Source organism: Marmota monax, unplaced genomic scaffold, assembly GCF_021218885.2.
Source record: "Marmota monax isolate L192 unplaced genomic scaffold, Marmota_monax_Labrador192_F-V1.1 WCK01_AAM20220418_F8-fsc00092, whole genome shotgun sequence".
Lineage (NCBI taxonomy): Eukaryota > Metazoa > Chordata > Mammalia > Rodentia > Sciuridae > Marmota > Marmota monax.
The window spans coordinates 2,715,700-2,739,261 of NW_026692583.1; the positions used below are offsets into that span (position 1 = coordinate 2,715,700).

The window sequence follows — 23,562 nt, forward strand, 5'->3', positions numbered from 1 at the left end:
TGGGTTTGGGAATCGGCAGGGGTCCTGGAATTGCCTCCCCCTCACCCCCCAGGATATCTAGCAAAGCCAGTAATGTGATCAGTGTTAGGAGGGGGAAGGAAAAGAGGCTCTATCTAAGCAGATTCCAGGAGAAGCCATTGGTTTGGAGGGTAGGACAGAGTGGGGGACAGGATTAGCATGTGCAAAGGCCTAAAGGCGGAAAAAGGAGCACATTTAATCCAAATCCATAGCACAGCGTGGTCAGGTTTGGAAGGAGCCCTGCTGGGGAATCAGGGCTCTGCCATCCCTCTCAGGCAGTCTTCCCCGTCAGCCTTCAACTTGGGGACAGCTAACCTGTTAGGGGAAGCTCCTTGTCAGGGTCATGGAAGCCAGGTGGTCCTCTTCATGTGAATGAAGACAATCCCCAAGCCATTGCATTATCACCACCCTGATTTCACAGACAGGAAACTGAGACTCAGTTTAAGCATTTTTGTTCAAAGTCTGGTAGCTCACTGTTGGGGAATTTAGAATGTTTTCTTTATGCAAATGCTTTTGTTTTAGCAATGCCTCTTACATGGGGGTAATGTACTCAAAGCTTTTTTTAACAGAACCGTCTAAACCTGAGGCACGATTAGTTCTGCTGGACTCCTGGTTCCATCGGTTCATCCTGCAGCACTCAGGGAGCCCAGGAAAGGGCAGTAATTAAAGCCAAAAGGTCCAATGGCCTCTCAAAATTCCCCATGTCTGTTCCGGTTCTCTCTTTGGGGCACCTCCAGATATTATCTTCTGCCAGATAGAGAGTTTGCTTCTCAGAAGTCTCAAGATGTGGGCGGTTAAAAAAATCAGCAGCATCAACAACGACCAAAACCCCTGAGCAGCTCCAACACAAAGGGCTTGAATTTTGAACAAAGGGCAGGGTGAGACCCGAAAGTAGATGCTGACACATCCTCTCTCCAGCTGTGAGCTGGGGGTCTGAGGGCTGCTGCAAAGGTCATCTGTCTCTACATCTTTGGGCAGGAAATGCAATTCAATCCTCTCAGTGACTGATCACTTTGCAAGATTAATGGAATCGTCTCCAACCTAGGTCTCTGTTCTGACAGCACAAAAGGTGCATCAAACTTCTCTCCTCCCCTCTCCTCCCACTCGGCAAGGTCAGCTCATTTCCCCATTTTAAAAGTTCAAAACTTTTTTTTCTCCAGAAAATTTGTCCCTGAGTATTTCTTTGCTAGGTAAAGTCTGCCTTCTGAGGTTAGATCCAAACTTGGCACTTGAGGATCTGAGGACTCTTCTAGACTTTTCTTCTGTCCCTGCTTCATCTTTGAAATTAAAATGAATGCAGAGGGCAAGCTCCACCCTGAAAGGGTTAACTGCCAGCCCTCTGGTCCATCTCTCAGGGATTGTCAGCCAATGACAGTTGAGCACGATGAAGTAATGCCTGGATTTTTATTTCTATTGGCTCACACACTTGTTCATCAATCCAAAGATGTAAGTTTATAAAAGAATCTTTGAACTTTTATGACTCGTTTCCTGGCATTAACCCTTTAATTAACTCACCTGTTATTTCCAAGGTTCTTTCCAATCCTCACATAGGAAGAGAGAGAATATGAAATGCTGAATTTTAAATAGAAAATCAAGCGTCCCAAAATAGTTAAGGCCTGAAGATTGGTCTCTGTATATAATTTGTTTTTTTTTTTCTTTTCTTTTCTTTTCTTTTTTTTTTAGTTGTAGATGGACACAGTACCTTTATTTATTTTTATGCGGTGCTGAGGATGGAACCCAGTGCCTCACACATGCTAGGCAAGTGCTCTACCACTAAACCACAATCCCAGCCCCTAATTTGTTCTTTCTTACTTTTCCACTTTAATACAAAAGGAACAAATTAAAAAGAAAAGAAAAAAAATAGAAAGCAACCAACCCAACAACAAACAAACAAAAAAGTTCTTTGAGAACAATCACTTTAACAGAAATGTCACCATCTGTTGTCTCCCCAGGATAAAGTTAATAAAAGTCTTATAAAATGGGACAAAACTCTTTTAAGATTTGGTAATGCTTTTTATTTTCTACATCTTTCTTTTTCCTTTTTATTGAGATGCTGGGATTGAACCCAGGGCCTTATGCATTCTAGGCAAGTGCTTTACCTCTAAGCTATTCCTAGAATTCATTTTTGAGTAGGCAACACTAAAAAAAAAAAAAAATATGAAATTCAAAAGGCACTATAACATGTAAAATGAAATTAACTCAGGCAGGTGTGATGGCGCACCCTATAATTTGAGGGAGCCAAGGCAGAAGAATTGAAAATTCCAAGCCTGGGTAATTTAGCTAGACCTTCAGCAACTGAGAGACCCTGTCTCAAATAAAATAAAAGGGACTGGGTCGGGGTTTAGCTCAGTGGCAGAATGCCCTTGGGGGATTCATTGCCCCATTAAACTGCCCCCCACAAAGAAAAAAAAAAGAAGTAGTGAAAGGGCTGGGCAAGGTGGCATACACCTGCATCTCAGGATGCTGACGCAGAAGATCTTAAGTTCCAGATCAGCCTCGGCAACTTATCCAAACCCTGTCTCAAAGATTAAAAAAAAAAAAAATGAAAATGGAGGTAGTTCAGTGGTGGGGTGCCCCTGGCTTCAATCCCCAGTACTGGTGAAAAAAATAACACTTGAATTTGTATGGTTCAAAATCAGGCAACAGCCATATATACATGTGGTAAAATCTGACATTCTACTAAAGAATAGTTCCTTTTAATTTTTCTCCAGTTCTACCAGCACCCCGCAACCTTTTTTGGTCTTTCCAAAGGAAATTCTACACATATAATAGTTATCTTGCTGATTATTATTATTATTGTTATTTTAGTGATGGGAATAGAGCCCTGGGCACACTAGGTATGTGCTCTACTACTGAGCTACATTCCAAGCCCTACCTTCTTCTTTTTTTTTTTTTTTGAGATGGAGTCTCACTAAGTTATAGAGGCTGGCCTAGAATGTGTGATCCCCCTGCCTCAGCCTCTGAGCAGCTGGGATTATAGGTGTGAGTCACCAGGCCTGGTCTGTCCCTGGAATGTATGTCTGGAAGTGGCTACCCAGGTCTTAGGATTCCTGCTTCATCACCAATTATTTGTCCTTGAAAGATTTGGGCAGGTGGGCCAGTCTAATATCCACTTGTATCTTCAGGCTCCCATATAGTACCATGTTCCTGGCAGGCTCTCAGAGTAAGTGGTTTAAAGGCTAACATCATAGGCACTCACATTGTACCAGATGTCCTCTTCCAGGGGTTACTGATATTAGTAACTTCTTTCCCGTATGGACCTTTCACTCATTCCACAAATGTTTCCTGGAAGCCAAATCAGACCTTGATGTGTATATATAGCTTAGTAAGCACATTAAGACAAATGTTGGAAAACACTCTGGGGCAGTTTTAATTTTTTAATTAAAAATTGGACTGCAGGTGTAGATCAATGGTGGAGCAGCGATCAGCATGCCTGAGGCCCTGGGTTCAACCCTCAGAACATGCACACATCACATACACATGCACAATTTAAAATTCAATTCCTTGACAGGTGCAATGGTACAAGCAAATAATCCCAGTGACTAGGGAGGCTGGCCTTAGCAACTTAGTGAGACTCCATCGCAAAATAAAAATGAAAAAGGGTTGGGGATGTAGCTTAGTGATAAAGTGCTCCTTTGTTAAATTCCCAGTACCAAAAATAAATAAATATTTTAATTCTTTAAGCCCAGTATCCATATTTCAGGGGCTCAATAGCAAGATGTGGCTAGAGAAAACAATTGCAAATGTACAATATTTCCATTATCTGGTTGTATGGCACAGCCCTGCAAGGGGCTTACAGAGTGGTCAGTCCTTGGGCCCTGGATTCCTACAAGGTCTGGGTTCAAATCCTGTTACCGTTATTTCACAGCTGTAAAATTTGGCCAAGTAATTGACAATTCTTTGAGCCTCAGCTATAGAAGTAAGGAATTATACCATTGCTCCTCCTTAAGAGGAGCAAGGGGGCTGGGATGTGGCTCAAGCGGTAGCGCGTTTGCCTGGCATGCGTGCGGCCCGGGTTCGATCCTCAGCACCACATACAAAGATGTTGTGTCCGCCGATAACTAAAAAATAAAATATTAAAATTCTTTCTCTCTCTCTCTCCCTCTCTCTTTAAAAAAAAGAAAAAAAAAAAGAGTTTTGGCAAGCATTCAAAGAGATAGCAAATGTGAGGGACTTTGCTTGAAGGCATATTAAATTCTCAAAAGTTAGGAGCTTCAGTGTCTTAATAGCCCCAAATCCTGGATTCTGATTTCTGAGGGCTCCATCCAGAGTCAGCCTCTTCCTTGGGAAGTTGTTAGTCCTTCTCCAGCCCCTGCCTGGAGTATGCCTGGAAGTTTAGCTGTTTCTTCTTTTGTCTTTCCTGTCTTCTCAGTCTTTGGGCACAGAGCTGCACCATCAACCTTTGAGGATGGAAGAAATGAATGAATGGGGATAATAGGCAGGATTTGACTACTGTTGCTAGAACACTCCCGGAGAGTCCAGGAAAGTCATTATTATTTAATTTCCAATGCAATTGGCCTGGTGTTTTCCTACAAAAAAAGTTCATCTTTTAAATAAGCACCTTCAGCTTCTGTGCCCTCCCTCACCTACTCTCAGCTCCTCAGGGACAATCAGCCAAGCTGGAGCTCAAGGGTCTTGGCCCTTCCCCCTTTGGCCCAAAATAACCTCCTCCCCCACTTTCAGCAAATGCTTGGAATTCTTTCAACAGGAGGACAAAGCCTTTCATCTGCCAATTACTGATAAAGAGAAAATGCAAATATGCTGGGGAAGGTGATCCATCAAGGGCCCAACATTTATGGAGTGACCACTTAGGGCCCAGCAGCAGGATAGGCATTCTGGGGGAGTCAAAGGGGAACAAGCCCCTGGCTGGCCCATTCTTCTCTGGGGTTTGCAGTTTCCTGGAGGTTTGTAAAGGGAGGGGATTAAATTAGGTGACTAGTCAACCCCTTCCTGCTCTGACAGGCCAGGAACTCCCCATAGAGGTGATATATAGGCTTAACTGTTTTCACACTAAGGTGGCTGCCCCCCCCCATCATTTTCCTAGTGCCAGCTTTTGGGGGGACACCAGGAAGCCACATGAGAGAGGAATCCCAGGGAAAAAAGGTGAAGGGCGAAGATCCTGCATCCTACTTGCCAATTTTGTTTTATTTCACTTAATTCACTTCTCACCACCCTCCAGCCCAGAAGCCCTCCTTTGAGTGTTTTGGTTTTGTTTTTTCATTATGTGGGAGCAGTGACCCTGATTAATATCGGAAAAGGCATGTGATAGACAAGCCAGGTTCCAATTGGAACCCCAATAGCCCACAGGAAAACTGTATGATCTTGGGTAAAAGTGGCTTTGCCTTCCTGAGTCCCAGTTTCATCATTTGCAAAATGGGGAATTTCGAGATGGTTTCCCTGAAAGGGTTCTCTCTTTCTCAAGACAGAAGCAAATAAAATAGTCCCACTTCTTGATAGAGGGCTAAAGAGCCCGCCACATACAAAGGGCTGTCGATTGGATGTAGCAGAACCAACATAGGCCATTTCAGTTTGGAGACAAAAGTTTGGTGTTTGCTAGCTTCATACCTACTTTAAAAGATTTTTACAGCTAGTGAACACAGAGTAAAACAAACTTTAAAGATTAGTCTTTGGGGTCACATGAAAAAAAACAAAACAAAACAAAAACTACAAGAATGAAATGACAGTGAATTAAGGTGAGTGAGGGACGCATTTCTTCCCCAGGTCTAATGGCCTGTTACATGGGAATGACTGAAGGCTGAGTAGTCATCCAGTTTCATAATTTCTCTGAGCCTCAGTTTCCCAATTTGCAAAATGACCTGCTTCAACTAGCCCACAGGATTAGGGGCAGAAATAAAATAGCACGTGGACACCAGCTGTGAGCACCTACTATGTCCCTTATTGTAGTCCAGGTGCCATGTCATCTTATCAGGAGATTTAACCCCTAAGACCAGGCCTTGCAGGACACAAGAGTTGGTCTGGAGTAAAGCGTTTCTCCGTGTTCATGATGAATTACAGGACAACTCTGGAGGTTGTCACAAGCATTGGGAAGGGGGACATGGGAGAACTCCCGGACCTAATGACATTCTATATATGCTTAGAGGGTGGCCACATCTCCGCTAAAGTCATATAGAATCAGTCCAGGTGCGCTTAAGGTTTTCGTATCCCATCCCAAGAGCCACACGCCTTTCCACAACTCTTCTCCTGTCAACAACCAACCAGGGCTTACCTTTCGCTTGCTTGCAAGCTGCGTTAGGAGACGCTAGATCCGATTCTCTGAGTATTTCCTTCCAGAGCATCAATTTTCTCCACTGGGCGGGCGCAAGGACCTTTAAAAAAAAAAAAAAAAAAGTCCAACTTCTCTTTCAGGGATCGTAGGCTAGTGAAGAACTCCACGGAGGCGAGCAGAATGAATGAATGAAAGGCAACGTCTTCCGGTCACCTGCGGTCTGAAAAGGCTCCGATCTGGCTGTATTTCCTGTACCTGTGTGTGTGTGTGTTCTTATCTTTCAGTCCGAGAGTTTAAAAGTATTGAGTCCATGCAGATATGGAGCTGTACTAATTTTATTTCTGAGCCCATCAAATGCGTCCTCCATTTGGCGGGTTCGCAAATGGGGGTCTAAACAGGGTTGCCCCTCCTCCCCAAAAAGACATGCAGTTACATAGCAAAAAAAAAAAAAAAAAATATATATATGTATATATATATATATGTATATATATATATATATATATATATATATATATATATATATATATATATATATATATATCCCCCAAATGCTTTGAATTTGGGTCGCCAACGCAAGTTGTGGGGTAGGGTGGATGAAGGAAAAGGAAGAAGGGCAGCCGTGGGCAGTGGGGGCAGGGACTGAGGTGGGGGGTCGTTTTGGGGGTGCCAGGGCCCGGGGGCTTTCACACCAGCATGCTCGGCTTGCATTTCCGCGCCTCCCGCTGAGGCCAGCCGTGCAAATCTGCACCTCCCTCCCCACCCCCTCCTCCTTCCCTCCCTCCCTGCCCCGCCATCTCCGGGATGCGCCAGTCGCCTGCAACTCAGCCCTCCAAAAGTCAGCTCTGCACACAACTCCCGGGCGGCGGCGGCGCCTGCGTGCAGAGGCGCACTCGTGACCCAACAACAAAACAGCGATGCCAGGGCGCTAACGGCGCCCGGTGCCTCGCGGGCTCCCTCCCAGTCCCACACCTCCTCGGGCCGCTGCCCCGGCCCCCCCATCCCGGGCCGAGTGCCCCCCCAACTAGCCCGGCCGCGGGCTCAGAGCGCGATCGGCAACAATGTTTACGTTCCGGGGATTATGACGTCGACGCCTCCCCCCCCCCACAACTGCTGAAAATGGTTTCCTAGGACTTTGCAAACGGATCTGCCTAAGTGTTGGTGCAAAACTTTGTAGATCTCGGCTCTGGCTTGCTTTATTTATTTATTTTTTGGTTTGTTTTCTTTGGTCTTCCCTCCTTCCCCCCTCCGCCAAAATGCAGGGGGCAGGAGTGTTGACAATTAATTGGTGAACTCTCCTAAAAAAATGGAGGCAGAGAAAGACTCTGGAAGAAGATTGGTGTGTAGCTTTTTTTTTTTTTTTTCCAAATCTGTATCTGGTATATGATAGCTCTATTTTTTTTTCGGTTGTTTCTTGCTGCCTTTTCTTTCCTTTTCTGTATTTTACAAGAGGACCGGAAAAAAATAATAAATTGCATGCAAAAGGAAGCAAGCAGCTTACTCCTCCAGTCCCTTGTGAGGCTCAGAGTCTCAGACACTTAAGTGGGGAGATGGTAGCTTGGAAAGGCGTAGGGGGTGGTAAGCGGGCTGGGGGTTCGCCCGGAATCTGGGGGGCTGCCGCGCCGGGCGCTGGGCGGTGGAGGGAGGAGGTAGGGGGATGCGGGGAGTGGTGGGGGAGTCTCCTTAGGAAGTGAGTGTGCGCGCGCGCTCGTGGGGAGATGAGGCAGCTGCTGGTGCGTTTTGGGGTCTCCGATGGGAGCTTTGTGGCGGGCCGTCTGCCTCTCCCCCTCCCAAGCCCCTCACCTCCTCCCCTCACCTCCTCTTCTCGTACTGGCGGGCGATCGGCGGGGGCGGCTGGGGTCTCAGCCCTTCCATTTCAGCTTTTCAGCTTCCCCGGTAGCTCGGGAGCGGCTCCAGCCTTAGAAACGCCGCCGGCCCCGGTTCCGGCTTCCCGGCTCTGCCTCCACCGCGGCCGGGGCGGCTGTTACCGCCGAGCCCGGAGCTGCAGCGGCTCCTCCCGGGGCCTACATCTGCCCCGCCAGCTCGTGTCCGGAGCCCCCTTTGCGGGTTACATAACCAGGCTCCCGGCTGAGTGGGCAAAGCTCAACACATCACGGGGATGGGGGACGTGGGAGAGCCCCTAGATACCCTTTCCATGGCTTCCAAAGATGCAGGAGGAGAGTGCTTCGTCGTGTAGGGCGCAGTAGGACCCTGGGGGTGTGGGCCCCTCTCCTTTTCCTGCTTTTCAGCATCTTTGGCATTTGCGCAAAGTTGCTCAGATTGCAATGGTGGGGTACAGGGGGCGTGCACTCCTGCACCTGTTCGTGTTGGCCCGGGGTAAGAGGCGACCCCCCAGTTCCTACAATAATATCGCGGGCTCTCTGGTTGGATCCTCGCAGCGCCCGATTGATCGCCAGAGATACGACGAGAACGAAGACTTGTCGGACGTGGAGGAGATTGTCAGCGTCCGCGGATTCAGCCTGGAAGAGAAGCTGCGCAGCCAGCTGTACCAGGGGGACTTCGTGCACGCCATGGAGGGCAAAGGTGAGGCGCCCCCTCCCCGGGCCGTCCTCCGCACCGCGGGCCGCGCGCACGTGGGGAGGGAGCTGCCGGTGGCTGGGTTCGTATTTCGCGCCCGCGTCCCCCATTCCAGGGGATCCGGTGACGAAACGAGGCCGAGCACTGGGGGTGGGGTGGGGTGGGGTGGCGAGGGAGGAGGGCAGGCGGGAAGGGGGCCGGGCGCAGGCCTAGGCCTGGCTTCTGCCCACCACCAGCACCACGGTGGACAGAACCAGAGGGCTGATGGACTGAGGGACCTGGGAACAGACAGTCGGACCGAAGGAGGGCGTGAGCGCCGCGTCCTCCACCTCCTCAGCCGGTTGTGCTCTTGCGCTGCCCAAGGTGCAGTCGCCTGACTGGAGGAGCCTCATTCTGGGGTCCTCCTGAGACATCGGGGTGAGGCCCCCCAGACTCGAAGCCTCCTAAACCACTGTTTTCTCGGGCTCTGTTAGTTAGGAGCTGGTGATGGAACGTTTTGAGTTATTGGGGTTACACCTCCTCAGGCTTGGGGTCTCTGGAGTGCATCTCGCATCCCGTTATAGGCCTGGGGAGGTGCGCTCAGGGTTGTTGGTCTGAATTGCCACCTAAGCTTGAGGCCTGCAGCGTTGACAGTTTGAAGCTGGAGTGGGGGATATGGGTGACTTCCCCTCAGGCTTAAGGCTGAGAGATTCCTGTTCCCTGGTAAAGTCTTGGGGCACTTCTAGGGGAAATAGGGTCTCTTCCCATGCCTGAGGCTTGTCTGTCTCCTGTGAACCCTCCCCAGTTGGAGCAGAAGTTGGGGAAGCTCAGGGTGCCAGAGTACAGCCTAGCCTGAGATCTAGCAAGGCCTGCCTTTCTCCCTGACCTTCCTAGTAAGAGTGTCTCAGGGTGTCCTCCAGACAGATTTGGGGTGTTGCTTCTGCTTGGGTCTGAGGCTTTTGGAGCCATGACCCACCCAACCCTGCAGCCTGGATTTCCACAGGGCCTGTGGGGTGAGGGTTTTGGAGATGCCTTTTCTCACCCCAGGCCTTCCTGGGGTATGGTGTTCATTTTTTTTTTTTTTTTCTTCTCCTCTCAGCTGTTTGGGTGTCCTTTCAGTTACTCACTTTCTATTTTGTATTTCCCCACCTTCTTGGAAACCCTTCCCTCTCCAGGAGCTGACAGCCAGAAGGTGCTTCCCTGTGGGTTCTGGATGAGTGGCTAGGCCTTGAGTTGGCCTGGAGGAGAGATCTTTCTGGCTTTGCATTTTTGAATTTTCTCTTTCGTGCTTGTTGCCCCCCTGGGCTCTGGTGGTGTTGGGGAGAAATGTGGGGAGGGAAGAAGATATTTTTTCTAGCGTGTTTGGTCCTAGAGCAGGGTGCCAGTCCTAACTGCATGTAAATTTTCTGCACATAAATGGGATTTTAATTTCTCTCCTTTCTTCCCCCCATTTTATAGAGTCATTTGGCAGAGTCTATGAGAAAACAGTATGTAAACTTTTCCTAGTCATTTGTCAGGAATCCTCAGCCTAGGATTTCAGCACTTTTTCTCAGGCTCATTTGAGGAAGTTGAAGCTGGGGGTGGGGTAGTGCAGGGCTTTGGGTGTGTTGGCAGGGAAGGTTACCAGCCAGGGGCTCTAAATGGCATCCTTAAATTTGCTGTCCTGGATCCTTTCAAAGGACCGGGCCTTAGGGTTTCACTAGTTAATTCAGATCTGGTCCCAAAACTTGAGGGAGGAGCTGAGAAACAGAAGGAGCCCTTCGCCTGGATTCAAAAATAGAAGCTTCTTAAACTTCCCTTCCTTTAAATCCTTAGGAATCCCCATTCACTGTGAGCCCCTGGGGATCTGAGCCACTGAGGTCAGGGCTTTCCCTGCCATGGTTTTGTTCTCTTTTCTGAGCCAGTAGCTTTGGCCTCCTCCCCCAAGGCCCTAGTGAACTGTTCGCCAGGGGCCGCAGCCTTCAGTGGCCCCGGGACTCTTCTCTCACTTCAGACCAGTCAGAGAGGCCTTGTAGCCTTGTGGGATACTTTAGTCACCTGAGGACTTGGGGGACGTGATTTGGACTTTGGGGGGGTTTGATATCAGCTCCCCTCACCTCCATATTTAGGGCTGTGTTTGGGTCAGATTCATTGATTTTTGGGGAGAATTGAGGAAGGAAAGAAATTAATCAAAGGCCCCCTTCATTCTCCAGGGCTTTGGATAAAGATTTGGGGGTCTCTACCAGACAAATCCCAGTTAGGAAATTACCCAGTGGATTTTTCTTGGGCCTTGCTGTGCCTGCTCTGTGCAGCCTACCTGGAGAGCATCCTTCTTGGTGATCCAGTGGAAGCAAGCGGTGTGATGGCTCCGACAGAATTTCACTATGAAGACAACAAAGCTGTGCCCAGTTCCCTAGTTATTTTGGCACCAAATACACAGTTTCCAGGGAAACCGGCTTCCCCCCCTCCCCTTCACGATGCAGGATATTACAATAAGATTTTCACTGATGCTCAGCTACAATGAGAGCCCTCCTCCCAGCCTCCTCTCTGGGGCTTCAGATCCTCCCAGGTGGCATTCTTCAGTTCTGCAGTCCCTTTACTCTCTGAGCTCAGCCAGGGATGCGTTTTCCTGTCTGTCCCCCTTTCTCAGCACTAGCTGGGTCTCTTTCAGTGTGGGACTCTTTATAAGTCTCCTCCCCAACCCTGGCTAGCCTTGGGCTGTTCATTGACAAGTTCGGACCCGTGGGGCATGCAGAGAATGACTGAGTAGGCAAAGGAGCGATCACTGGCATGGCTTCTCTCGGACTAGGCCCTGCCATTTCCCTGCCATTTCTCTCGGACTAGGCCCTGCCATTTTCCAGGGAGCTTCTGCCACTGAGGTCAGGCCTCCCTCTAGCACCCCCTCACTCCCTTCCTTTGCCATTTTTTCTTCCCCTCACCAATGGCTCGTGGTTCATTTGCTCCTGAATAACTTAACCAACTTGTTTTAATTCAAATATCCAAACAGATTTCAACTATGAGTACGTACAGAGAGAAGCTCTCAGGGTTCCCCTGATATTTCGAGAAAAGGACGGACTAGGAATTAAGTAAGTTGCTGACACTAATTGCCTCTCCCCTGTCTTCCTCCCTAACTCAATTTCTAGCTTGGGTGGATTTCTTCTACCTTCTTCCTGCCGCTCATCACCAAGGGAACTTTTTTTTCATGATCTGGGAATAGCGGCTCCTTGTTCAAGCCCTGACCAAGGGGAAAGCTCTCTAAAGATTGGTCTTTTTTAGGAATTTGGGCAGAGAGGACTTAGGGTACTTGAACAGTGATGACTTCTGCCCTGATCCATCTGGCTTCACATTGCAACCTCTTACCAAGAATCGTACCTGTCCTGCTCCTCAACTCTGAACCAAGAAACTGGCAGACCCTGAGCTATGTTAGCTAGTGTATGGGAAATTGCTCCCTTCCATGGAGGGTATATTTCCCTGGGCACCAGCGTTTCCCCTTTCTTTGCCTGCCACTGTGTCTGGTTTATATTCTGGCTGAGATCTACCAGAGCTCCAGGTGGGGGAGAGATCAGAGCCAGGCTGGAAGAACAGGTTTCTGCCCCTTGGGCAGGGACAGAGGAGGAGGCTCAGGGTGTCATCCTAGGCCATCTCCTTTCCAGCCTCTGAAGCTGGACTTGCTCACCAGTCATGCTCCTAGGAGTGGAAAGTAAACCTTCAGCATCTCTGTTAGTTAATAGTTCCCATAATCATTGTAGCAGGGTTATCAAATTCCTGGAAATGGTCTAATGTCTGTCTTCTTTTCCCTCTGAACTTAAAGAGGTTCTTTCCACTTTCCATACAACTGTGGAGAGTATTTTTTTTAGAGGGAGAAAGAGACACAGAGAGGGCTGTCCCTAGAAAGAAAGCTGGTGTTTGGCCCTTGACACCACACTTGAGTCTTTCCTGCAGAAGTGAGGGTGGGGTGGTAGGTAGATGTCCCATTCTCTGCTGAGGTTCAGAGTTTTTTTGTTGTTGTTATGTTTTTGTTTTTTGATACTAGGGATTGAATCTAGGGGTGCTTAGCCACTGAGCAAAATTACTATCCCTTTTTTATTTTGAGGCACAGTCTCACTAAGTGGTTTAAGGTCTCGCTAATTTGTTGAGCCTTCCTTTGAACTGTGATCTTCCTGCCTCAGCCTCCTAAGTCACTGGAATTATAGGCAGGCACAGTACCGGCTGAGATTTAGGTGTGATGTACCTCTAGGGGTGGGGAAGGGGCACCATGGTTCTGGGTGACCCTCCCTTGAGGTACTACCTGATCCACTGCCCTCTATCCAGGTTATCTCATTTTGGATTCCAAACAGAGAGCAAGGACCCCACTTGGAAAAATGGCTTCACCCTGGGCAGGGTAGAGTCTGGCTCTGTTGTTTCTGGCTTCTCACCAGTGTCTGTGCTTCTTTTTCTAGGATGCCTGATCCTGATTTCACAGTCCGAGATGTCAAACTCCTAGTGGGTAAGTTGCTGGCTGTGTGTGTGATTCAGAGATGCTGAGGAACAGGAACAGGAGAAGGGAAAAGGGAGAGGCTTTCACTATCACCTGCCCATTTAGACTTTTAACTGCCTCTAAATAGAAAGTCCCCTTGGGAAGGGGCAGGGGCAGGTGTGAGCTGCAACCGTCTCATTGTGGAGAACAGGTCAGATTGCAAAGTCCTGAGAAGGCCTGGATCAGAGTGTGTTTGCCATTACATGCTTTTATGAGGCTGATTTGGACCCTAGCCTCCAGCTTGGGTGTCAGCAATGCAATCTTAGATCTCTGCTGTGTGTTTGTTTGTGAGTTGCTGGGTAAACACTGGGCGTTTTGTGACCCCTAAAGACTTTCAGGCTTTCTGGGGGAGGGATTAGTCCTCCTGCTTCTTCAGGGTTCTAGACAAGCCTTGGGTGGGGCTTGGCACTCTGTGCTCAGCAAATGCCTGTTAACTCCCTGGGCACCTGCAGAGTGTGGCTGAGGACTTGGTGCTCTGAACTCTGGATTGGGCAGCAGGTGGCATTTCAGATCTTAAAGGAAGTCTTCCATTAAATCCATTATTTCCAGAAAATCTTTTCTTGCCGACATGGTGGTCTTGAATATGACAGATATGGTTCCTGCCCTTTTGGTTATAGCAACCAGCAATAAAGAAGTAAACTACATATATTTTCTAATAGTGATCAGAACTGTTGCCACCCTTAATGTGGGGCATTATTTTAGGCAGGGTGGTCAGGGCGGTCCTCTCAGTGTCTGGGGAGGGCATTTGAACAAGACCTGATTGGCAAGAATCAGCCATGGGAAAGAACATTCTAAAGCACTTTTTTTTTTTTCCCTGCAGGGGTGGGGGAGTCAGGTCTAGTCATCAAACCCAGGGCCTCCTGAATGCTAGGCAAGCACTCTACCACTGAGCCACATCCCCAGATCTTTTCTTTTTTTGGTAGTTCTGGGGATTTATCCCAGGGTCTCCCACTTGGTAGGCAAGCGCTCTACCACCAGCTCCCTGAAAGAACATTCTAATACATTATAGGTTGAGAGATGAGCAAGTGCAAATGCTAAGAGGTGAGGATAAGCTCGGTGTGTGGAGGACCTGAATGAGTGAGGGGGCAAGCAATGGAAGAGGTGGTGGAAGTTGCAGGGCTAAGTCATTAGGTCCTTGTAGGCCCCGGCAGGGAATTTGAATTTGACTCTTGGTGTGATGGGAAGCCCCTAGGGAGATTAAAAGTAGGGCACAGGGGGTACCATGTGGTTTGAATAACAATGGCTTAACCCTAAATTCTCACACTATGAAATTCACCATTTAGCCATCTCCAAGGGTACATTTCACTTTAGTATATTCACAATATTGTACAAACATCACCACTATTTCCAAACCACTTTCATCATCTTAAAAATAAACCCTGCACCTCCCAGTTCGCTTCTCCCTCCATCCTTTGGTGGCTCCTAATCTCATGATTTTTTTTGTATGGATTTGCCTTGACATTGATTTTTTTGCAGAGCTGGGGATGGAACCCAGGACTGCTGTCTGTTAAGCTATATCCCTAACCCTTTTTATTTTTTCATTTTGAGATAGTCTTGCTAAGTTGCCCAGACTGGCCTAGAACTTGTGCTCCTCCTGCCTCAGCCTCCAGAGTGACTGGGATTATGGGCTGGAATCAAATAATGCAGACCCTTTGTGACTGGGTGCTTTCACTCAACATGTATGCAAGGCTCATCCATGTGGCAGCATGAATCAGTGCTTCATTCCTTTTTTTGGTAGTAGGGATGGAACCCAGAACCTTTTGCATCCTATGCATGCATTCTTAACTTATCTAACACATTTGGGGTTGTATCCCCAACCCTTTTTTTTTTTTTTAATATTTTATTTTATATTTATGTGGTGCTGAGGATCAAACCCAGTGCCTCATGCATGCTAGGCGAGCATGCTACTACTGAGATACAATCCCAGCCCGCATCCCCAACCCTTAATGGCTGAATGATATTCCATTGTATGGATTGACCATGTTTTGTTTATTCATTCATGCATTAATACACATTTTGGTTGTTTCCATTTTTGGCAGTTATGAATAATGCAAGGAATATTCACATACAAGGTTTTGTATAAACATACATTTTCATTTCTCTTGATTCTCTGTAGTACTGAGGAGTGGAATTGCTGAGTCATGTGGTGGTTTAGTCCATTTTCTGTTGCTATAACAGAATACCTGAGACTGGATAATTTACAAAGAAGAGAGGTTTATTTTGATTCATGGTTCTGGAGGCTGGGAAGTTCAAGAGCATGATGTTGGCATCTGCTTGGCTTCTGGTGAGAGCATGATAGCGTTTAACCTCTATCATGGTAACTAATCCAGGGCCATGAGGAAAGCATTAATCTAACCATGAGGACTTCGTTCCCATGACCCAAACACTTTCCACTAGTTTCCACCTCCCAATACTGCTGCATCGGAGAACTTCTGCAGGACATATAAACCACAGCATACGGTGACGGTGTTAAACTTCTGAGGAACTATTAGCCTGGCTTCCTGCAGCAGCTACGCCATTGTACACTCTCATAAGCTATGTATGAGGGTTCTCATTTCTCCTTATCCTCACCAACACTTATTACTTTCTGCTTCTCCCCCACCCCAAAGTACTGGGGATTTAATCTAGGGATGCTCTACCACTGGGCTATATCCCCATTCCCTTTTAAAAAAAATTTTTTTGAGCTGGGTGCAGTAGTATATGCCTATAATCTCAACAGCTCCAGAGGCTAGAGGGTCGAAAATTCAACCTCAGCAATTAGCAAGTCCCTCAGCAACTTAGTGAAGATCCTCCTCAAAGTAAAAAATAAAAAGGGTTGGGGATGTGGCTCAGTGGTTAAGCATCCCTGGGTTTAATAAGTAATAAGTAAAATAATAAATTTTTGAGACAAGTATCTTGCTAAGTTGCTGAGACTGCCCTCAAGCTTGAAATCCTCCTGCCTCAGTCTCCCAAGTCACTGGGATTACAGGTGTGTGCCACTGTGCCTGGCAATTTTTATTTTTTTTAAAGCTGGATTACTAAATATGTTAAAGAAGTGAATATCAGAGCTGAAGGGGAAAAACTATTCCATCAAGGGCAGAAGATGGGACAGTGCACCTTTTAAATCAACTCTATGCACAGGAACTTGGCCTGGTGCTTCCAACTCAGCCGAGCCTTTGTTATTTGACAACCTTGCTTTGAAGTTACCCTTGCTACTTAACTGAGTGATTTGGGGCAAGGTAACTTGACTAGGTCTCAATTTCTTCATCTGATAATGAAGCTAATTATCAGAGTGTGTCTTGAAGAAGGATTATAAGAAAATGAATGAATGAATGCATAGCTTTATGCCAGATGAGGCCCAATATTTTTATTTATTATAATGTCTATGAGCAAATACGAAAGCCAAGTTCTCAAACCTGGGGTTGAAGCAACATGACAACCTTAATAAATGCAGCTTGCTTCCCCCTTCCTGCCCCTATTCCCCATATTAGGGATTGAATCCAGGATTGCTCTTGCACTGATCAACCTCCCCAGCCCTTTTTTATTTTGAAACAGGGTCTTGTTAAATTGCCCAGACTAGCCTTGAACTTGTGAACCTTCGGCCTCCCTTGTCATTGGGATTGCAGGTGTGCACCGCTGCTTTCTTTCTTTCTTTCTTTTTTTTTTTTAAGATAGAGAGAGGAGAGAGAGAAAGAGAGAGAGAGAGAGAGAGAGAGAGAGGGAGAGAATTTTTTTTTTTTTAATATATACATATTTTTTAAGTTTTTGGCAGACACAACATCTTTGTTTGTATGTGGTGCTGAGGATCAAACCCGGGCCGCACGCGTGCCAGGCGAGCGCGCTACCGCTTGAGCCACACCCCCAGCCCAGCAAGCTTTCTTAAATAACATTGCCTGCCTGGCCCTTTTGAACAGCTTCTCAAGCCTTTTGAGGTTTTGTTTCGCTCTGGATGTGCCCAGGCAGTCTCTTCCCTTGAGCCTCGTTCTTCTCACGGAGGATACAGAAGGGTCTAGTAAGATGGTCCCAACATCCTTGCCAGTGCTAGAATTTTCTAGGAAGGTACAGAAAGCATGAACAGTAAGCCAGCCCCATGTCTCTTGGTGCTTTGGGAAGGTATGGTGCACTTGACACTGTGAGGGGTGTGAGTGGCTGTAGCCAATTTGGGGTATTAAAAATGTCCATTTTTATCTCTGAGTGTGCATAGGCTTTTGGAGAGTGGTGATAGGCACATTTGATGGGGGTGACAAATGTCATTCAAGCTGGCCTAAGCAAAACGAAACTTACTGATTTACATACATCTGGGGCGTAATCCGCAGGCACATCTAGGCTTAGGTGCTCCAAGATGATCCCAGGAGGTTGCCTGCTTTTTGTGTCCTGATTTGCTTCCTCTGTCTCTTTGGTTTTCAGGAAGGTTCTCTCCATGTAAAGAGCTACAGCCAGCGGCTCAAGGTTCACATCCTACCAGCTCAGGGTCCTCCTTCCTCGACCCACAGACTTCCACGCAGCGTCTCTGGCTTGGCTCTGATAGACCTAGCACAACCCCAGAGTAGAATGGGGGCCCAGGTCAACGACTGAGTTGGGGAAGCAACAGTTCTCCAGGGTTGCTGGGTGACAGAAGTGTCCCTAACATAAACCAAGAGTTTTGCTCGAGAGGGCAGTATGGGGAGGCTGGCCCAACCAGGTGACTGTTTTAGAAAGGTGCATGGCTAGCTTTAGGGGCCACAGTGTGGGTCTTAGACTCTTCTCAGGCTTTTCTTTTTTTAAAAAAATTATTTTTTAGTTATAGGTGGACACAATATCTTTTTTTTTAATGTTCTTTTTTTTTAGTTTTCGGTGGACACAGCATCTTTATTTTATTTTATTTTTTATGTGGTGTTGAGGATCGAACCCAGCGCCCAGCACATGCCAGGCAAGCGCGTTACCGCTTGAGCCACATCCCCAGCCCTGGACACAATATCTTTATTTTATTTTTATGTGGTGCTGGGGATCAAACCCAGTGCCTCATGCTTGGTAGAGGAGTGCTGTACCTCTGAGCCACAACCCCACCCCCTCAGGCTTTCTTTATAAGCCATCAGCTTGTAGCTCCCTGTCTTTTATTTCTATAAACAGGATCTTGCTATGTTGCTCAAGTTGGGCTTGAGATACTGGGCTCAGATGATCCTCCCGCTTCAGTCTCCTGAGTGGAACTGCAAAGGCACACTCTCACACACTGTGACTCACGCCTGTGATCCAGTGCTTTGGGAGCTGAGGCAGGAGCAGAAGCCAGCCTGGGCAATTTATTGAGACCTTGTCTCAATAAAATTTAAAAAGGGGCTGGAGATATAGTTAAGTATGAGGCCCTGAGTTCAATCTCCAATAACACAAGGGGGAAAAAAAACCCAAAAAACACTTTCCGTTTCTATAATACTACATTAAAAAAAAAAACAAAAAACACTTTTTAAAAAAAATATTTTATTTTTTAGTTGTAGTTGGACACAATACCTTTATTTCACTTATTTATTTTTATGTGGTGCTGAGGATCGAACCCAGGGTCTCGCACGTGCAAGGTGAGTGCTGTAACGCTGAGCCACAACCCCAGCCAAACGCTTTTTAGTTTTTTAAATTTTTTATTTGTAGATGGACACAATAGCTTTGTTTTATTTATTTATTCATTTTTATTTGGTGCCAGGATCTAACTCAGGGCCTCACATGTGCTGGGCAAGTGTTCCACCACTGAGCTACAACCCCAGCCCCCCAAAACAATACTTTTTAATTTAAGCAAAATGTATGTATAGATAGGTGCACATACAGTAACTGTATCCATTATTATTTTTTTTTCCACTGTCAAGGATTGAACCCAGGGCTTTGCCCACAGTAAGCAAGTGCTCCACCAATGAGCTACATCCCCAACCCTTGAAAAAAAGCCTTTTTTTTTTTTTTGAGACAGGGTCTTGTTAAGTTGCCCAGGCTGGACTCAAAACATTTTAGCCGCCTGAGCAGCTGGGACCATAGGCGGGCACCACCCTGCCTGGCCACTTGAGTCATTTTAACTAAACAAACAGCCAGGGAACCAGTACACCAGAATCCTCTTGTGCTTTAATCTGGCCCCTCCCCTCCTGTCACCCTGATGGCAGGAATGAGTTCTGTTGTTTTCCTACTTTATGTCAGTGGAATCACACTGAATGTCCTCTTTTCTTTTGACTTCTTGTCACTCAACTTTGTCCACATTTTCCTTTTTTCTTTTTCTTTTTGGTAACAGGGATTGAACCCAAGGGTGCTTAGCTACTGAGCCACATCCCTAGCCCTGTTTGTTTATTTATTTTTGGGGTACTCGGGATTGAACTCAGGGGTACTCAACTACTGAGCCACATCCCCAGCCTTTTTTTGAATTTTATTTAGAGACAGTGTCTTACTGAGTTGCTTAGTGCCTCACTGTTGCCGAGGCTGGCTTTGAACTCATGGTACTCCTGTCTCAGCCTCCCGAGCCTCTGGGATTACAGGTGTGCACCACCATGCGTGGCAATCAACCTTGTTTTTATGAGATTCATCTACATTTGTTGTGTCTATTTATTTCTGTGTAGTTTTCCATTATGCGAATATTTTACAATTTATTCGTTCTATAGTTGATGGGTACCTGGGTACCAGTCAGTTTAAGGCTATATCTAGAGTGTTCCTGAGAACATTATAGAACATGATTTTTGGTAAATATATGCATGAACTATCATTGGGCATAGAGTATATATGTATATTCAGTTTTAGTTGATGCTGTCAAATAATTGTCCTAAGGAATTAGTGTCATTATTCTTATTTTAGCTGCACTCCCCTGTTGGTGGGTATGGAGTTGTGTCTCACTGTTTTTTTTTTTTTTTTAATATATACCTTTATTTTATTTATTTATTTTTATGTGGTGCTGAGGATCGAACCCAGGGCCTTGCACTGCTAGGCGAGTGCTCTACCGCTGAGCCACAACCCCAGTCCCTCACTGTGATTTTTGGTGTTTCATTAATGACTGATGTAATTGAACTCCATGTCAGAGCTTAATGACTATTTTGATATGCTCTTTTTTTATTTTTTATTTTTTGGCACTGGGGATTGAGCTCAGGGATATTTAACCACTAAGCTACATCTCCAGCACCCCTCTGCCTTTTTAAAAATATATTTATTTATTAGGTACCAGTGATTGAACTCAGGAGCACTTAACATAGCCACATCCCCAGCCCTATATTTTTGTATTTTATTTAGAGACAGGGTCTCACTGAGTTGGTTACGCCTTGCTGTTGCTGAGGCTGGCTTTGAACTTGCGATCCTCCTGTCTCAGCCACTGGGATTACAGGCATGAACCATCTTGCCTGGCCTTGGATATGCTCTTTTGTGAGATATTTGATCAAGCCTTTTCCCCATTACTTTAAATAGATACTATGTTTTTTTTAGTTGTCAATGGACCTTTAATTTATTTGTTTATATGTGGTGCTGCAAACCAAACCCAGTGCCTCACACATGCAGGCAAGCACTCTACCAGTAAGCCACAACCCCAGCCCCTAGATACTATTTTTATATTTTATATTTCATTACTATTTTTTGGTAATTTTATGTTTCATTACTATTTTTTTTTTTTTTTGGTAATTTTTTGGAATTGATCTCAGCCTCAGGTATGCTAGGCGAGTGCTGTTCACTGAACTACACCACAGCCCCTTTTATTTAATATAGGGTCTCCCTGAATTGCACAGGCTGGCCTTGAATTTGAGTAACTGGGATTACAGGTGTGTGCCCCCCATGCTTGGAACAGGTGCTTATTGATTGGAGAGTATATTAATTTGCTAGAGTTGCTCTAACAATGTACCATAGACTGGGGGGCCTTCAATAATAGAAATTCATTTTCTCACAGTTTTGGAAGCTGGAAGTCTGGTTTCTTTCAAGTCTCTCTCCTTGGCCTGTTGTCTATTTTGTCCCTGATTCACATGGTTTTCCCTCTACATGTATCTTTGTCTTAGTCTCCTCTTCTTAGAGTACCAATAGTTTTTGGATGAGGGCCTGCCCTAAAGACTTCATTTTCACTTAATTACCTATTTAATGACCCTATTCCCAAACAAAGTTACATTCGTGGGTTCCCCTGGGTAATTTGGGACTACAGGTGTGTGCCTGGCATAAGTTTTTTTTGGTACCAGGGATCGAACCCAGGGTTGCTTAACCACTGAGCCACATCCCCAGCCTGTTCAGCCCTTTTTAGTTTTTATTTTGAGTGGGTCTTGCTAAGTTGTTTAGGATCTCACTAAGTTGCTGAGGCTGGTTTTGAGCTTGTGATTCTCCTGCTTCAGCCTCCCAAGAGGCTTGTATCACAGGCCTCTGCCTGGCCCTGGCCCGAATTCTTTATTTTAATTTTTAAGAGAGACAATGTATCTTTTCTTGATTTTTTTTTCTTTTGCAGTTCTGGGGATTGACCCCTTTATTCTACTTTTGAGCTACATTCCTATACCTTTTCATTTTTATTTAGAGACAGGGTCTTACTCAATTGCTGATCCTGGCCTTGGACTTGGGATATTCCTGCCTCAGCCCTGTTCCCCCCATGAGTTGCAGGGATGACAGGCAGGTACCACTGCACTCAGCAAATCCATTCAGATTTTTTGTCTTTTTTTTTTTTTTTTTGGTGGTGCTGGGGATTGAACTCAGGGCCTTGTGCATGACAGGAAAGCACTCTACGGACTGAGCTATATCCCCAGCCCCCGATTTTTTGTGTCTTGTTCAAGAAATTTTTTGCCTACTTCTGACTCCCTTAGGTTAGCACTTCAATATATGAATTTTTGGGGAAGACAAGATTTAGCCTTTTACATAAGGATTTTTATGTATTCTGGATATGAGTTCTTTATTGGATATCTGTCTTAAAGAATCTTCTCTAACTTTATGGATTGTCTTTTAATAATCTTTTTTCTTTCTTTTCTTTTTTTTTGCTGGGGATTAAACCCAGGGGCTACACCCATACCCACAGACCTGTTTATTTTTGTTTTGAGACAGGTTCTCAGTAAGTGGCTGAGGGTCTTATAGAAGCTGGCTTTGAATGTGGAATCTCCTGCTTCAGGCTTCTTAATTGCTGGGATTATAGGCGTGTGCATGGCCGCTATCTATTATTTGTTATTTTTGTGGTGCTGGTGATTGAGCCCAGGGCCTCACCCATGCTTGGCAAGCACTCTACCACTGAACCATACCCCATCCCCCTAAAAAATATATATATATATATTTTTTTTTTTGATACTGGGGATTGAACACAGGGGTGCTTAACCACTGAGCCACATCCCCAGCCCCCCCCCCTTTAATAATTTTTTTTAATTGTCAGTGAACCTTTCTTTATTTCATTTATTTATATGTGGTGCTGAGAATTGAACCCACTGCTTCACCCATGCTTAGGCAAGTGCTCTACCACTGAGCCACATCCCCAACCCTTTTTGTATTTTATTTAGAGACAGAGTCTTGCTGAGTTGCTAAGTGCCTCACTAAGCTGCCCAGACTGACTGGCTTTGAACTTTCTATCTCCTGCTTTAGCCTCCTGAGTCGCTGGAAAATTTTCTTTTTTGAGACAGGATTTTGCTATGTTGCCCAGACTGACCTTGGGCTCCTGGGCTCAAGTAATCCTCCTGCCTCAGTCTCCCAAGTAAATTGGGATTACAGGAGCATGCCACTATACCCAGCAGAAGTTCTTGAAGGGGTATTAGAGTCGTAGGAATTTAACCCAGTGGTGCTTTACCACCAGCAACATCTCCAGTCCTTTTTATATTTTATTCTGAGACAGGGTCTCAGTAAGTTGATTTGGGTCTCGCTAAGTTGCTAAGGCTGGCTTTGAACTTTTGATCCTCCTGTCTCAGCCTCCTGAGTCTCTGGGATCATAGGGTACACCACTGCGCCTAGCTCAAAGTTCTTAATTTTAACAGATACTACTTAGCTTTGCTTGATTCTTTAGTTTTTCTTGTGTCTTGTAAAAATGTTTGCTTATTCCAAGGTCACAAAGATGTTCACATTTTTTTTTTCAAAAAGCTGTATTGTTTGAGACTTTTTTTTTTCCTGTGGTGCTGGGATTGAACCCAGGGCCTCACGCATGCTAGGCAAGTGCTCTATTACTGAGCTACATCCCAGCCCTGAACCCTTACATTTAAATGTGTAGTTCATCTGGAATTGATTTTCATGTTTGGTAGGAGATAGGGGTCAAAATTCTTTTATCTCTCCATATGGATATCCAGTTGACCCAGCACCATTACTGAAAAGGATCCCCTGTCCTCGTGGCCCTGGAGTGCTCTTTTCTCATGTATCAGGTGTCCGCATTGGTGGGGGCTGTTTCTGGATGCTCTAATTTGCTCCATTTGTC

The 23,562-nt window shown here is 46.0% G+C and overlaps 1 protein-coding gene and 1 long non-coding RNA gene across 7 annotated transcripts in view; one reads left to right on the plus strand and one right to left on the minus strand.

The window, feature by feature from the left end:
* Positions 1–2,894: 2,894 nt before the first annotated feature.
* LOC124093603 (uncharacterized) lies at positions 2,895–8,576 on the minus strand. Of its 2 annotated transcripts, none has more exons than XR_006852006.2 (3): positions 8,058–8,576; positions 6,245–6,344; positions 2,895–4,418 (listed from the first exon to the last, which is right to left on the minus strand). It is a non-coding gene; the product is annotated as an uncharacterized LOC124093603 (long non-coding RNA). The 2 variants fall into 2 exon arrangements; XR_009226914.1 differs by lacking the exon at positions 8,058–8,576 and adding an exon at positions 6,458–6,680.
* Positions 7,183–23,562, plus strand: part of Kdm2b (lysine demethylase 2B) — a 123,404-nt gene continuing 107,024 nt past the window's right edge. For 2 of the 5 annotated variants that reach the window (XM_046446133.2, XM_046446134.2), the window contains exons 1-4: positions 7,942–7,974; positions 8,641–8,785; positions 11,745–11,823; positions 13,177–13,223. In XM_046446133.2, coding sequence (XP_046302089.1) covers positions 7,960–7,974; positions 8,641–8,785; positions 11,745–11,823; positions 13,177–13,223 — 286 coding nt within the window. In that variant the 5' untranslated portion in view covers positions 7,942–7,959. Of the gene's footprint in view, positions 7,581–7,941; positions 7,975–8,640; positions 8,786–11,744; positions 11,824–13,176; positions 13,224–23,562 lie in introns of those variants that run through there. The other 3 variants (XM_046446131.2, XM_046446132.2, XM_058579852.1) reach the window with 3 other exon arrangements.